This window comes from Sinocyclocheilus rhinocerous, unplaced genomic scaffold (genome assembly GCF_001515625.1).
Source record: "Sinocyclocheilus rhinocerous isolate Xijiao unplaced genomic scaffold, SAMN03320098_v1.1 scaffold705, whole genome shotgun sequence".
Classification (NCBI taxonomy): domain Eukaryota; kingdom Metazoa; phylum Chordata; class Actinopteri; order Cypriniformes; family Cyprinidae; genus Sinocyclocheilus; species Sinocyclocheilus rhinocerous.
Genome location: NW_015630576.1, coordinates 278,646 through 295,916, shown reverse-complemented (window position 1 = coordinate 295,916; position 17,271 = coordinate 278,646). Strand labels below are relative to the sequence as shown.

Here is a 17,271-nt window from a genome sequence, read left to right as displayed (position 1 = left end):
CGGTTGGAGCGGTTGGGTGTGTGTGTGCCATCCTCCTGCTGTGTACAATAGTGGGGTCTTTTCCTCGCCCCCGTGTGTATGGTGAACAGGATGGGGGTTTCTGGCCTGCGGGGTTGGGCCCCTCTGGTGTCTTGAAGCGGGTTCTGAGTGAGATTGATGAGGGTCGGGACCCCCTCCTCCCCCCCCGCCCCCCCATGCCCCCCCCCCGAGGGCAGATAGTGCCTGCACACCCCTGAACACTCTCGCTTGTGCACGGGGCAAACCCAGCTGCGCCCCACCGTTCCCATTCTTTCTCTTTTTTTTATCCCTCCATTTATGCTTTTTAATTCTTTTATTGCTTGTTCTATCCATCTGGTTTCTTGCTTTGAGTGTCCTGGCAGTTCAAAGGCCCAGAAATGAGGTGTGGTTTGTTGCGTTTCTCTTTTACTCTTTCTAAAGAAAAAGTAAGAGGGAGAGAAACAAACACACTCACATAAATTCAGGTCCTGGTTTATTTCCGGCGGTCTGATGCAACTGAAGAGCTGAAAGATGCAACGAGATGTTTCTGCAGGTATCGCACTGATAGAAACGCTGAATCATACCTATAGTGGAAAACATGGTTTTTCTGGTTGTTGACTATTTTCTGATGTGTGCAGTAATAAAAAGAGGTATGTACAAAATCCCTTCTGCAAAACCACTCAAAAACGAATAAAGTAAAATAAATAAATAAACCTGGCTTTGTACAATGTTCAGATTTCTGTTCTGGAAATGTATGCAAATGTGTGCATATTTAATTAGATCATTTAATAGGTAATGCCTCATTTGCATATCCAGACATAACATTTCAGAAAATTTCTAATACAAAAAATGTCTCACTATACTGTTATGAATCCTTTAGAGAAATATGCTATAATATGATATGATTACCAACTTTCAGATGCTTCTCCTTAAATTTCTTTGGAGAAATAGACACGAATGAAAGCAGAGGCATAAAATAAGTGTGTATAGTGTGGCTCAAATAATTTGGTTTTAAGAAAATTGTAATGAGAAATATTTAAGTTCATTTTGAGATGTCCGACTTTTGAATGTGCAGTAAAATGTGAATAATGACATATATTTTGAGAACTTTTTTGCCATTTCATAAATCTCGGGATTTGATTATTTAAAGCATTCCATGCCACAACGTTCACGCAAAATGTGGTTATATAATTTAAAAATATATATATATTTTTTTTTAATAAAATAAAACAATTTTTTTTATTTTATGAAATAAAAATTAAATCCTATATTTTAAATTTCTGCATTTGATATATAAAAATATATCTATTTCTGTTTATATATTTATATATATTTATGTCCATTATATTTCTATTTTATATGTTTAAATTTATATTTTATTTCATTTTATATTTATTTTTTATTTTGATCAGTGTAAGAAAAAAGGAAAACTGTGAGTCACACTTTATTTTAAGGTCCAATTTTCACTATTAACAAACCATTAACTTTGAGTTTTGCCTCGATAAACTCCTAATTTGCTGCTTATTAATAGTTATTGTAAGTTGTTAAGTTTAGGCATTGGGATTAGGGATGTAGAATATGGTCATATGTGCTTTATAAGTACTAATAAACAGCCAATATGCTAGTTAATACCAAACTGTCATGTCTTATTTCATTTAACCATCAGTGTGTATATATGATACATATTTGAGTGTATTTTGAGATATCTGTCTTTTGAATATGCGACGAATGCTGAATCATACCTCTAGTGAACAGATATCAAATGTAGAGCATGAATCATGGCGCAGACTAAGGTCTGGTTGGAAACTAAGTGAACTTTCCACACAGACTATTTTCAGAACTCCTTTGCCAATTCATAAATCTCAGGTTGTGATTATTTAAAGCGTTCCACGGCGCACCATTCACACTAAATGGTGTGAGTTACATTCCTCAGCCCCCAGAAGGCTTCTTCCATTACTTCTCATTAACTACGGCCCCCGTGGCTGTTGATGTTACATTTGGGTTGATTAAGCGTTTGTCATTTACACTTTCATCAAGCATCTCTGTCACCCTGTGATTCTGTTACAGTGTGAACATGTCAGTTGTCGTCGCTACACGTCCGGTCGTGATGAATGACTTTTATCAAGTGACCAATCCAAACTCTCGGAGCTCGTTTGAAGGGCAGGCTGAAGTCAGCCGTGACCATCTCTGTAAAATGTTATGAGTTGTTGTGACAGTTATCGTGTTGTGTTTGTGAGTTTATTGCACGGAGGCAATAAAAGTCAGTGAGTTTTAACAGATGAAGTTTGGGTGTTGAGATAAAATGTCAGTTCAAGGCCTCTGAGTGTCGGATTTACAATTTATTTACTCTGTCTAGAACCTGCCATGACTTGGAGATACTGGAATGATTGACTCTGGAATGATTGCTTTGTTTTTGTGTTGAATTTTTTCTTATTTTATTTTAATGTCATTTAGATTATAATAAAAAAAAATTATAAGATATATATATATATATATATATACTGTATATTAACATGCCTGTTATAAACAAGAAGCTTTGAATACAGACAGAATCAGTGACATAAACTTTTCGGGGCTGTTTGAACACAAATGACCCTGTGATGCTATTGTGTAAAGAACCACACATGATCTTTCCCTCCAAAACTTCGCTTTGCATTTCCAAACAAATCCTGATTGGCCAATCAGAGACAGTTAATTGCCGTTGGATTGATGTCGTGTGTTGCTGCGGACAGTTTCAAGCTTTTCCTGGTGATTCCACACTGCTGGAGACGGAGCAGTCGTGCCTCATCCTAATTTTTCATTGTGTGTCAGCGAGCAAATGAAAGAGGTGCTTGTAATAACCCATAAAGAGGCTTTTTATCTGTCCACGACTCCCAAGTGCTGTCTGTCTTTCTTGCGATCCCTTTTTTTCTGCTTCTTTTTAGATTTCAGACAGTTTTGCACAGTTTGTCTTTAGATAAAATTAAATTACTGCTGTGGATGCCATCAGGCTCATGAGAACATCTGTCCTGCCTGGTGATCCTGTTTTCTGACCCCTGTATGGTTTGACTGATGACACACACTTGCTCATTCACACGCATACATAATTGAAAAAACGAAACAAAAAAAAAACTAAATAAATTTGGCCACAATTTATGTAAAGGAAAAAATAATTTTTCTGTAACTGTAACTGATTTATTATTACATTTCTTAACATTTTTAAGCTTTATATGACATTATATGCATTTATTTTAATTTTATCTGTCTGTCTGTCTATCTATCTATCTATGAAAAACTTAGCATCACAACAGAAACTGAAAAGCCTCACAACGAGCTGCAGTCTTCTGTGTGTCCACCACAACATGAACCATTTGTGCCTTCAACATCTACTTAATGAAACCGAATGTCAATAACTTTTCAATATTTATCTGATTAAAATAACATGCAAAATGACAAACTCTGATGAGACTGCGAAGCGTCAATGAAGCGTCGCTAAAAACATCAATGGTGGAAATCTTAATGTGATTAAAAAAACATTATCGTGACAAAAACATCAATTTGTCAAGAAAAGGCCATCAATACCTTTGGCAAAATATCAATGGCTTAAAAACAGAGACAGATTACAGGTCACCAATCTTACCATTGTTGCCAGACATTCGAAACATCAATTCTTCAATATTACATTATATTCTATATAATTACAGGGGCAAACCAGAATCAAAAAGAGACACAAAAGTATTTTTTTCTCTCATAAAAATGAGGATATCGTCACATAAACGAGGCAATTTTCAGATAATACATTGCTTTCCTTTCAACATGTGTTTGCTGAAGCCACATTAATATCTCTGTTGGATAAATTTTGGATAGACAAAATATCGCTCTTTTTTCTTCTCTCCTCACACGCAGACAAATTCATGCACATTGACACACACACACACACACGCACACACACACACACACACACACACAGTGTTTCTCTGTGTCTCTGCAGGAGGAGAGCAGTGGTGTGTGCTGTAGAGGGGAGATAATGGCCTCTGGCTCCTCAATCTCTCGGCTGTAATGTGTTTCTGATGCCAGCGAGCGCCTGCAGCCCCCTGGGAGGTACAGGGACGACATCATGATGGAGTGTCAGGTGCTTCTGTGTGTGTGTGTGTGTGAGAGAGAGAGCATGTCAGTATGCATATCAAACAGCTCCATAATGATATCTGTTTTCCTGCCAGCCGCCCTAGACTGCAGGGACCACCTTTGCTTTGGCAATTCCAATAACATGCCCATCTATAGGTGCCCATATGTGAACATACAGTGGGAGCTTTTAGAATATGTTCGGCACTCATTTCTCATCCCTCTTTATGTTACAGTTTTTGGGAACATGATGGAACTGACCGGCCTCACCACGACTGATAATCAGCACCACACGTTGACTCCTGACATGAGCCGTAGCAAAGGGTTAGTGGACCTAGTGACGGTTTTCATGTGACTGGAGTCTCAGACGGACTCAGATCAGTGGATGTTGGTTGATACTTTACCAATGTGGGTGTTTTGAAGTGTTTTTGGGGTGGGGTTGGGGCAGTGGGTTGTTTCTGGATAGTTAGATATAGAGAAGGATGATTATGGGCAGTGAGAACAGAAATACCATTATAACATTTTGCAAGAAAGACTTGAATCTGTCAGTATTCTTTAGGGGCAGCACTTGCTCCCCATAATAGATAATTAAAAAATATGTTATTTAAATAAAAAAATATATGATATATGTAAATATGTAATTTAAAAATAATTAAAATTGGATTCCATAATTTTATGATCGGAACATGTTGCAAGAAAGACTTGAACCTGTCAGTATTTTTTAAGGGGCAGCATTTGCCCCCCAGAATAGATTATTAAAAAATATTTTATTTAAATAAACTTAAATATTATATATGTAAATATTTTATTTTAAACAAATTTAATTAAAATTGGATTCAATAATTTTATGTTTGGAACATGTTGCCAGAAAGACTTGAGCTTGTCAGATTTTTTTTAAGGGGCAGCATTCCCCCCCTCCCCTAGAATAGATTATATTTAATTTAAATAAAAATAAATAATATATATATTTAAACATTTAATAAAAAATAAAAATTAGAGTGGCAACATTGCCCTCCTCCCCCCCGAATATATGATTAAAAATAGTTTTGAAATTAAAATACATATTATATATAGATATAAGTATTTAATAAAAAATAATATTTAATAAAAATTATAAATTCAATATATTATACTTTTATAAAAAATTATGAATTCATATTAATTAATACATTTAAAATGTAAAAGTAAGTAGTGAATTTCTGTTATATATTTTTTTCTCTCATCCCCTGTATATAATATGTGTATATTATTATTTATTTTATTATCTGTATTAGCTATATTATTTTAAATATAGAAATATATCATATGGAATATACATCTACATCAAAAATAGCTATATGGTGTCTGCAATGACACAATAAACAACTGGAATATAATATTATGCAAAATAAAATATTAAAACAGATTTACTCTTACATTTTAACTATGCAGGGTATTTTAATCACTATTGATAGAATTTTTTCCCCCTATTCCACATGAGCACCAGGGCTCAATATTTCAGTAGGCCGTGCGCTAGCCGTTGCACTACAGCTCAACCTAAAATCCATGTTTTTAGGGATTTGTGGAGGTTGAGAACAGGAAGAAGTTGGCGTGATGGATACAGTGTGCCATCCCTATATGTGTGTATGTGTGTGTGGAGAGAGAGAAAGAGCGTAGTTTATGGCCACGGGGTCAATCTCTCTGAATAGCGAGGAGAAAGGGAACCCCTCACATACACTCTCACACACATAATTCACAAAGATAGATCATTCACAGAGAGATATTTCACTCTCCTCCTCGTCTGCCAGGCCTACGGCGTCTCGGCGAGGCCGTAACTCAGCCGCGTGATTGACGGCTGGGATGGAGGGCTGGACGCGTCAGATCATCCGGCATGCTGGAATGCCAGAGCATCTGACTATTGTCTGCTGTGTGTGAGACAGCGAGAGCCTCACAGACCGATCAGAGAAAGCTAGTGTGACAGTGTGAGCGTGTGTTATCTGAGCGGGCCGGGGCAGGAGCGCTGTTTGTCTAACACTTGGGTTACAGCAATTACAGGTCGCTGAGTCACATGTAGAGCCCTGCACACATATACGCACACTTTACACCCACACGGGCCTGTCAGATATACATCACTGACAACCTCCGTCCTGAATTTATTACATGGACATCAAACGCCCCCCAGACAGCAGTCTGCCACCCTCACCTTACCTGTCACCCGATATCACACACACATACACACACACACACACACACACACACACAGGCATTAACTATGAACAAGGCCTCATTTTTTAAAATTACAAATACAGTCAAATTGTGAAATATTATTACAATTTTTAAAAGCTTTGTATTGTCATATATTTTAAAATGGTCATTTATTCCTGTGTTGCAAAACTGAATTTTCAGCATCATTGCTCCAGTCTTCAGTGTCACATGATCCTTCAGAAATCATTCAAGCATGATGAGTTGATGCTCAAGAAACATTTCTTATTATTATCAATGTTGAAAACAGTTGTGTTTCTTAATATTTTTGTAGATGCTGTGATAGATATATATATCCACGATTATTTGATGAATAGAAAGTTTAAAAGAACAATATTTATTTGAAATAGGAATCTTTTGTGACATTATAAATGTCTTCACTGTCACTTTAGAACATGCTTTATTGCCGAACAAAAGTATTAATTTCTCTCAAACTATTTTTTATTATATTTAATTTAATAATATACAGTATATTAAATTAAATATTATAGTATAGGGATCAATTCTCACTAAAATATTGGCTGTTTATTAGTACTTATAACTAATAAATAGTGTATAAATAGCACATTCTGCATGACCATATTCTACATCCATAATCCTACCCAATACCTAAACTTAACAACTACCTTATTAACTATTAATAAGCAGCAAATTAGGAGTTTATTGAGGCAAAAGTCATAGTTAATAGTTTATTAATAGTGAGAATTGGACCTTCAAATAAAGTGTGACCTAATATTTTATATCATCTTTTTCCTTTTTTTTTTCTCATAAGCTTCTCAGTTAGGTACAAACGTTGTCTCAGTCAGATGTTTCTCCTAAACTCTCTTTGGAAAAAATGAAAATGGACACACATGAGAAATTGCTGGTGTGACGTGAAGTTTAGAGCTGTAAAAGTAACACACCATTTGTTTTTGTTTGAAATTTGACTTTGCAAACTTTGATATCTTGACAAATCTGCGATCAGTTTAAGACACCGTTGAGATCTCTTCTAAAGCACTAAAGGAGACACGTGAGAGTAAGTGTTTTTTTTTTTTCCTCAGGGGAAAATCTAAAAACCAGATGACTACATCAAAACTCACTCTTTGCTCTCCATTTAATCTACTTCTAATCAAATTCTATGTTCTTTCCTAAGGGCATGTTTGCTATATTAAGTTTATGCAAATGATTGTTTGCAAAAGATGAATCTGATCTCATCTTAGTCAAATATGTTCCACAGAAGCAACAAAAACTGCACTAACTATGGTATTTTGCCAGAAACTTTAATTACCACGGTACATTTTTTTGCAAACAATGTTTAGGTCCGTTTGGTTTCCACACAGTTTGGAAGCAATTTATCATAATTCTGGGCTCACGCTCATGAAAAACATCTCTCAAACTGTGTTTTTACATCGTGACTTTCAGCAGAACGAAACGGGAGAAGCCACCCAGAAAGCGATGACCTCTGACCTTGTGGTAATGCCAGCCTCCAGGCGTGCTGACTTCACAGAAGCAGATGCACACAGCTCTTTCTGCTCTGCTCCTCAGCTGCCGGGCTCTGGAGCTGTGGGGAGAAAAGCTGAAGGACAGGGAGAGAGGAGACCAAACCCTCCGGGCCTGTTCTGGACTCAGTGGACAGCTACTGCCCAGGTAACACGTTTATGGGATAATGTGGGCGGCTGGTGTTCTGCTTTGTGGTTGTCTATGGACAGCACACACACAGTATGTAATAAGTACATAACCAATGAGATTATCAACATATAATCAACCTCGAAGAGGAGTCCACTACAATAAAGAACACAGATTATAAACCTAATGAGCCCAAACAGGAGCAAGTGTGTGTGTGTGTGTGTTGACGGTTTGACAAGCCGAGGAGATTCCACTTTGCTGCAACTCTCCAGATGCCATCACCATGACTACGCCAGGCTGGGAACCTGACCTTTGACCTCTCAGAGGGTCACTAAGTGACCCCTGCTGTTTGTACAGAGAAACTCTTTAATGGCAAGCGAGAAGGAAAGACATCTGGCCATGTGTGTATGTGTGTGTGTGGCGAATTACTGGGCGTAATGGACGAATCTTAACTGCGGGGAAAAAGTGTTGGACATTTACAATGATGGAGTGGGGTTTTGAATTTTTATGCTGTGTGATGTTTATATGTGAGTGTCTAAAATAAGTAATATTAGGCACTCGTCTCCATTTCCATAATCTGACAAACCAGCCTATGTGGGGAAAAAAGTCAATCAAAGTGCTATTTCTTTTCTACTCTCACTTTTTTCTTTTCCATATTCATTTAACATGACATGCACTTGTTTTGTGCTCTCTTTCTCTCCTCGTCTCTCTCTCTTTATGTTTATGACGCCCACATTCTTAATGTATGTCTCTCCACCTCTATTATTCTCTCATGCTATTGGACATTTCTAGCCATGCCCAGTTCTCTCTCTCTCTCTCTCTCTCTCTCTCTCTCTGCCTGTGTCTCAATTATTAGTTACTATTTCTGGTGGATTTTTGGAAATGTGCATTCATTTATGCTTTTACATGCTAAAATTGCCCACAATGCCTTGAATAATCAAGAAGGACTTAATGATAGTCACTCTGGAATTTTGAGCTGAAAAAAACCCCCAAAAGCAAATTAATATTTGACTAAACTGGTTAACATAGTTCATCTAAATAAATGATTCAGTGATCAAATAAACGATTCACTGATTCATTTTTAACTGTTGTATCTTCTTTTCTTTTTTTTGTTGTTGAATATTTAGTTTACTGTTTGTCAATATGTTTTCAATGTTATATAAATGACTTTTCTAGTTGTTTTTAGTTATATCTATTGTTAAATTAAGTTCAATTAATTTAGTTTAGATGTTTTTGTTGCCAGATAAATGCTCTAGTTGCAGAATTAAATATAGCTTTAGTCTAGTTAGCTAATTTTTGTTAATAAGCTGAATAAATAAATGTAAATTAAATAAGTAAATTAAATTAAATTTTCTCCAAACCTGTTGAAAAATGATATAAAAAGCTTTGACAAGATTGTTCCAATACGGAGACAAATTCTTACATAAAATGACAAAGTACATATAGTTTTAGTGCACAAAAAAACTATGCAAATTAAAATGCAGCCTTTATTTTTAATAACACTAAAAGGCTTTTTGTCATCGTTTTTTAATTTATGCAAATAATCAAAAAATGCTGTATTCCACTCATTTTAATTTATGCAAATAATAAAAAGTGTTCTGAAATCTGCTGCTAAACTGGTGGATTTTCAGTCTTGATTGACTGGCAGGCTCAGAAGGAGCCCGGGGCCTAGCGGGCCACAGGGCAAGAGTGCATGATAATATACAGAACAGAAACACGCGGGAGTCAAGCAGAACCCAAACACACATCCTGTCTCCTGCAGGACTCCCAGGTGCTGCGCAGTATCACATTTCCACGTTCAGTCCCCAGAACGCTGCCGAGAAGTCGGAGCGAAAGACCGTCTGTGTGTTTGAGGGTGATACAGCACATATGGCCCAAATGATCTGGCAACTCTATTTATTACACACAAGAAGTTCAATTGAGCTTTATAAAGAGTGTGTGAACATACAGCTCTGGCAGCGGCCAACCAGCGTGATGTTTCGCAGGCCTGAACCGATGTGTATGTGTGCCTGGAATTTCTATATAACGTATTTAGTGGCCATTTCTCTTCCAAGCACACTGAATCGAGCTCTGTCAACTGGTTAAAAAAATGAAGTTTTCCACATCTTGATTACTGCCATCTTCAATCACATCTCGTTGGACAGCCATAAGGGAAGCCGCATTTTAATTAGTCATATTAATTAATACAGCTGTTAGAGTCTCGGTCCAGTTCCCATTACCATCAAATCATTTCACATGCCCGAACTAGAGTTCAAGCAACATTGAGTTTTTATTTATTTGTGTTTGTTTTTATCTCACTTTCCAGGTGTAATTGATTCAACTTAGTTCCAAATACGTTCACATGAGAATTTCCTTGTTTGTAGCCAGATGAGTTTCATTAATATATAAACATCTCTCTAGAGTTTTGGTCCCAGGAGCTCTAATGCAATAAAGCATCTTTAACTACCATCTGCCCTGAATTATGCTCTAATTACCTAATAACCTCCAACATATATATAATATTTAGATAGCTAGATAGATAGATAGATAGATATAAAATGCACCTGCGGAGGGTGAGATTTATACATTTAAAATAATTTAATTAAAATATAATAAAATGCTCTATTTACAATACAATAAGTAATACAAAATTAATAAAATATAATAAAAAATGTATAAAAAATAATAATGTCTAAATGTATATTTTAATTACTGTGCTTGCTCTATCTTATTGTACAGAAGATAAAACCATTATTTTATATTTTATTTTTGGTGTCTATATCATAGTATGTGACATCACTGGTTTTTATGAAAACAAGATTCTTCATGTTTTTTGATTGATACACGTCTAGGACATCATCATCTGCATGTCCAGCTGTGCAGATCCGGACTGTGTGTGTGTGTGTGTGTACTAGCAGCTGAGCGAGGTGAGGTGTGTAAATCGGGCTTTGCTGATGTATGTGTTTGGCATTCTTATGGTAATGGTGTCAGATAGCATGTAATGAATTCATTATACTGCGCTTTATAAAGAGTGTGTGAACATACAGCTCTGGCAGCGGCCAACCAGCGTGATGTTTCGCAGGCCTGAACCGATGTGTATGTGTGCCTGGAATTTCTATATAACGTATTTAGTGGCCATTTCTCTTCCAAGCACACTGAATCGAGCTCTGTCAACTGGTTAAAAAAATGAAGTTTTCCACATCTTGATTACTGCCATCTTCAATCACATCTCGTTGGACAGCCATAAGGGAAGCCGCATTTTAATTAGTCATATTAATTAATACAGCTGTTAGAGTCTCGGTCCAGTTCCCATTACCATCAAATCATTTCACATGCCCGAACTAGAGTTCAAGCAACATTGAGTTTTTATTTATTTGTGTTTGTTTTTATCTCACTTTCCAGGTGTAATTGATTCAACTTAGTTCCAAATACGTTCACATGAGAATTTCCTTGTTTGTAGCCAGATGAGTTTCATTAATATATAAACATCTCTCTAGAGTTTTGGTCCCAGGAGCTCTAATGCAATAAAGCATCTTTAACTACCATCTGCCCTGAATTATGCTCTAATTACCTAATAACCTCCAACATAAATGAACAGAATATAATGTTGTAATGTTTTAATGTAGCACCTGCGTAATAATGTCAGATCAACTTGCTATCTAGATACCGACAGCTGTAACGTCTGCATTTCTGCTAGAAAAAGCACTGTTGCTTTAGTCGATGATGCCGGTTTTTATTGTGAATGAGTGATGCTGTGTTTTCATAACCGAGACAGATCTTCAGCACTTACCGCAGATAATTCAGAGCATACGCTCACCCCGTCACTTTATTACACACTTTATTAAAGCACTCTGACCAGAGATGAGAGGCTGCAAAATCCACACCATTATTTTTCTTAATGCCTGCGATCTATCTCTGTGCATTAATGCATCCGCGGAGGATTACAATGAGTTTGTGCGTACAGTAATTATATATATATAATATTTAGATAGCTAGATAGATAGATAGATAGATATAAAATGCACCTGCGGAGGGTGAGATTTATACATTTAAAATAATTTAATTAAAATATAATAAAATGCTCTATTTACAATACAATAAGTAATACAAAATTAATAAAATATAATAAAAAATGTATAAAAAATAATAATGTCTAAATGTATATTTTAATTACTGTGCTTGCTCTATCTTATTGTACAGAAGATAAAACCATTATTTTATATTTTATTTTTGGTGTCTATATCATAGTATGTGACATCACTGGTTTTTATGAAAACAAGATTCTTCATGTTTTTTGATTGATACACGTCTAGGACATCATCATCTGCATGTCCAGCTGTGCAGATCCGGACTGTGTGTGTGTGTGTACGTACTAGCAGCTGAGCGAGGTGAGGTGTGTAAATCGGGCTTTGCTGATGTATGTGTTTGGCATTCTTATGGTAATGGTGTCAGATAGCATGTAATGAATTCATTATACTGCCTTATTGCACCCTCATCTGCAAACAGACAGCCACTCAGGGACATACTGAACGTGTGTGTGAGGTTAGATGAAAAATATTATATGGCATTATCATTCCTAATGAGATAATAATGATCTTGCTTTTGTTTAACCGGGAAATGTTTCATTTTATTAAACATCAAAGCATTTTAATGCTCGACTCTATTTACATTTATATTTAGTCAATTCATTTGGTTTTATTGTTCTATGCATTGGTGTAAAAGGTGATTGTGCAGTGATTTTAGTGTGTTGAGAATCTCAAGTCTCGAGTCGGTTGAGTTTGTGCAGAGAAATCTTGCAGAGAATAAATGATGTACGTGGCATCATGGCTGATCGGCTCGGCCCGCCCTTGTTTCTTCAGTTCTAAAGCACTGGTTGAAACATGAGAACAATGGCACGGCTACAGAAACATTTAAATAAACATTTGATTTCAATTTCAGCCCAGGAAACTGAGAGGTTCAGTCTCAGGCCTTAAATGTATTCATTTATTTCTGTACAGATTAGTAGCGTCAAACACTGAACTGCGTATTGCTGATTATTACGTACTATATATTATTCATTATGATAATGATGATGATGAGGACAATGGAGGAAAAATAATTTGATGGAGTATTAGGTATGTTTGGAATGTAATACTAGCGCACTGCATAGTATGTACTGTATACTGCAGGGCAATAACCAGATACTGACAGGAACAAAACCCACCAAATATTCCCATCAGCAGTCAATCTGGATGACATTTTCATAAATTATTACATTTGGTCCACCTCAGACCTGGATATGTGGTTACATGCTTGCTATACAGCCTATTATTTTTAAATAACACACAAAATGCAATTATAGTTTTGATCAGCTACATTGACCTCATCATGTGTATACTGGATTCAAGCCGGTAGTATCCATTTTTGCATGCCTTTTTTAAAGTTAAAGCATGTGCATTTTTTTACATTTTGGCAGTCTGATCAATAACGAGTCAAGAAAAAAAATGTTTGGTTGTCAGAAGATCTCACTGAGTAAGTGGTGCTCATCTTGTAAAAAAATGTTTATTTTGCATTTTAAACATAAAATCAGAATCATTCCTGCTGTGACTAGCTCAAGAGTTTAAAGCTGCAGATGTGCATGTGCTTCGAATAAACAGACGATATCATTGGCTGGTGTGGACGCTAATATCGTTATCTTTATAGTTATCGTTCTTACGATGTGTGAACTATGCTATTCTTTAATATTGAGAACGATTTTTAGAACTATATCTTTATCGTTATCTTTATAGTTATCGTGCTTGGTGTGAACGGGCCTTTAGAACATGTTGTTTTAATAGCTGTCAGACCAAACTTAAGCCCCGTTCACACCAATAACGATAACTATAAAGATAACGATATTAGCGTCCACACCAGCGAACGATATCGTCTGTTTATTCGAAGCACATGCGCATCTGCCGCTTTAAATTCTTGAGCTCGTTACAGCAGGATGGATTCTGATTGGCTGTCAGTGTTTTATCGTTCATCAGCTGAAAAAAAAAACGTTTTGAAAGTGATCACAACAATATCGTTCCTCTGTATCATTATCGTTGTGGTGTAAACTCTGCTATTCTTTAATATTGAGAACGATTTTTAGAATTATATCTTTATCGTTATCTTTATAGTTATCGTGCTTGGTGTGAACGGGCTTTAAAGGGCCTTAGTTCATGTTCGAGTAGGCCTCTCTACACAAACTCTTTACTCACAAACACTCACTCACACACACAGAATCTCCGTCCCTCTTGCTCTGCTTGGCTTCATATTTCTCCATTACTCAGGTTTTTAAACACCTCTTGTACTCCTATTAGAGAAAAAAGAAGCCGAAGAAGAAGAAGTTCTGCACTATTTATCCCGTCAGACTATCAATCACCGTCGCTCTCGCTGCCCCGTCTTGGGCGCAAAGACAGCGCTCCGCGGCCAGCCATTTGTCAAAGCGGCCCCGGAGGCTACGCATGGCTGTGTCCGCGGAGGACGGCCTGTCGTCGGGCCGATGTGGATGAACGAAAGCACTATGCAAATTAGCGGCTAATCTGTGGCGGAACACAGGCGCGCCAGGCTCGCAGGTTCCATTACTCCTCTTTAGCTCGGTTGATTATGATTAAACTGATGCCTACCGATCGGTTTTAACCCTTTTGCCCGCCAAAAAAGCAGCCCGGTGCGGATGCTTCGCTTTGGCTGGAGGCGCGTGGAAGATGAACTGTCTGTTTATATAAATAAACACGCTAAATTTGAGTCTCGATGGTTCCCCACAGAATCAGCAGTTTAGAGTGGAACTTCCCTCTTCGATATGGTAATGAAACAACCTTATCAAAATGAGGGAAAATGGTGAAATGAAGGCTCGTGTTTTGTCTTGGCCCACTTCACTACACCTGACAGAGCTGATATTGCCTAAAAGATGACATTTAAATGTCTTTCACTACAAAGTCTGAGCTCAGAATCTAATGTTTGAAGTTTATTTTATTCAAGAGACATTACGATTATACGTGTCTTCAGCAGGAAGATGCTGTGGATAAAAAAAAGATAGAAGAAGCAGCGATGTTTTGATTGATGGCTTCCATCGTTCTGCATCCCTTCTTCTCCACATCCTCAAAAATGAGTGTTTGTGTGTTTGTGCCCGTCAAGTAAAGATAAGATCTGGTAGCCACAAACTAAGACCTTTATGGGAACATGCTCTAAGCGAGATTTTGGGAGCAACAACCCTAGTCCTGTTGGGTTATTTCGTAGTAATTTTTCATTTTTTTTTGTAGGACAATCGTTTTGTTTGCACTTCTGGTACTTTTTCCAACCTTATAATCCATTTCAGGGTCCATTGTCCACTCTTTGTCCCCACAATCATTATTCTTGGGTTTCATTTATTCATGAACAATGGTGTCTTTATGTGGATACCACACTCAGCACAGTTTGCTCTATTATTTTCCAGATGCAACCATTGTTTACGCCATAATATTGAACGGAAAACAGGGAACAAGGGAATGAGAGATGTGAAAGAAAGGGAGGATTCCATTCAGTAGAATAAAACAAAGAAAAATAACTGTCATGCTTTTTCCTCCTCCTTTAAAACAGCTTTATCTGCACCCGTGGCCCATCTGTCCATTTCTTTTCCTCTATGGACTACAATATGACATAACTTCATTCTCTCAATAGATTGACAGTAATTTCATTTTCAATTTGTTGTGGTTAAAGGCAGTAATGATGACTGACGGGTGCTACTGCCACCTGGTGGAAAAATATTAAACTGCAGCGCTTTAACCGCACGACTGTTGTTTCTACAGGCGAACCTGATGTTCATGAATCCCGCCACGAGGAGGCGCACTAACATAGAACACGCTTTCAATGACACAAGGTAAATAAAAACAATGTTATCAAATGCATGTGATTTGTCTGAGAGTATGACTACCGAGAGTTTGTCACATTTAAATGGTCTCAAAATCATTTAATGAAAAACTTTTTATGTTATTTAGAATTAAACTGAGATGAATCAAATTCATGAATTTTAACTGAGCTAGTAAAATATGTTGCATTTTAATTCTAATATTAGAAAGAAGTAGATTTAAAAATACAATAAAATAAATTATATTGCATCTGTTTGTAGTTTATAGAGCACTTGATTTATCAGTTTTAATGATTTTTCAGACTTCATAGAGGTGTATTTGCAGAAAAATATAGGCTATATATTTAGAACCATCCAATGTAAAATGCAATCTAGAGATATTTGCATTTATTTATGTATATTTGCACACACACACACACACATATATATATATATATATAATTTATATACTTACATATATATTATTTCATATGGTGGAAGAACACATTTCCCAAAATTCTCTAATTTATTTCTAAGTCATGAAGCAGGTTTACAAGACAGAAATCTTAAACAGAATGCCTTAAGTTATCTTGCCTATTTTGTTGTGTTGGGCTAATTTTTCTGTTCTAAATCTTTCAATTGCAATTCAGTAAATTAATTTTCCTGTCATTCCATTCCAACATTCTGTATTCAAATTCAAATTCTAACTCATCAATTTAAAGGGAGACCATTCTTAAATTCTGAATTGGTATGAACTGCTGAATGTTCAAATCAAAAGTCAGATATCAGAAATAGGCCAAATACTTTACATGCCCTTTACTTTACTGCATACTTTACTGTTCCTTTTAAAATGAAAATGACTCTTGTCGGGCCAAATGAAGTTTCCCATCAGAAGCTATAAGATAATGATTAATGGACTGTGTGTTCTACAGACTGTGAAGCCGCAGATCTTGGCTGCCATGAGCAAACTACCAACGCCAGAGCCCAGCTGGTGCTGAACAGCCCCCCAGCCGCACGCTTTTCGAGTGGGCCATTAAAATGTGGCTTGTTCTTATTTAATCCCCGTGTGTATGAAGGCCGCATACGCTGTCCTACCGCCAGCGCACCACGTGAACCAAGCAGTCCCTAGACAGAGGGCAAGTCCTCCTTAACACACCCAGCTAGGACAGCGGTCAGCCATTAGTATCCCTCAACCAGCCTAATCGCGCCAGTGGGCATCCTGGCACCCGCCGCTTCTCTGGCCATGGTTCCTGTTCAACTGCTGCCAGAGCCTGCACTGGTGAGTGTTACTTCTCAAATAAACAGGACGGAGAGCCTGCCCTCTACTGGCAGGATGTGGAGTTGTTTTCTTTCTTTCTTTCTTTAAACAAAAGTAAATCTGTCTCACAATATATATAATTAAATAAAATATAATTTTATAACTGTCTATAGATTAGGATAAAATAGGAAATAATCTAATGGAAATTAAAAATATATATTTAGTTAGTTTAAATGTGTAAATTTTTATATTGTGTTATTATATA

At 36.7% G+C, this 17,271-nt stretch overlaps 1 protein-coding gene and 1 long non-coding RNA gene across 2 annotated transcripts in view; both read left to right on the top strand.

The window, feature by feature from the left end:
• Window positions 1–10,255, top strand: part of LOC107740651 (uncharacterized) — a 22,779-nt gene extending 12,524 nt beyond the window's left edge. Inside the window, exons 10-12 of the mRNA XM_016553157.1 lie at window positions 7,741–7,791; window positions 7,864–7,965; window positions 10,250–10,255. Coding sequence (XP_016408643.1) covers window positions 7,741–7,791; window positions 7,864–7,965; window positions 10,250–10,255 — 159 coding nt within the window. The remainder of the gene's footprint in view (window positions 1–7,740; window positions 7,792–7,863; window positions 7,966–10,249) is intronic.
• A 3,819-nt stretch (window positions 10,256–14,074) lies between these two features.
• Window positions 14,075–16,974, top strand: LOC107740613 (uncharacterized). Its single transcript, XR_001640094.1, has 3 exons — window positions 14,075–14,216; window positions 15,711–15,781; window positions 16,681–16,974. It is a non-coding gene; the product is annotated as an uncharacterized LOC107740613 (long non-coding RNA).
• Window positions 16,975–17,271: the final 297 nt, after the last annotated feature.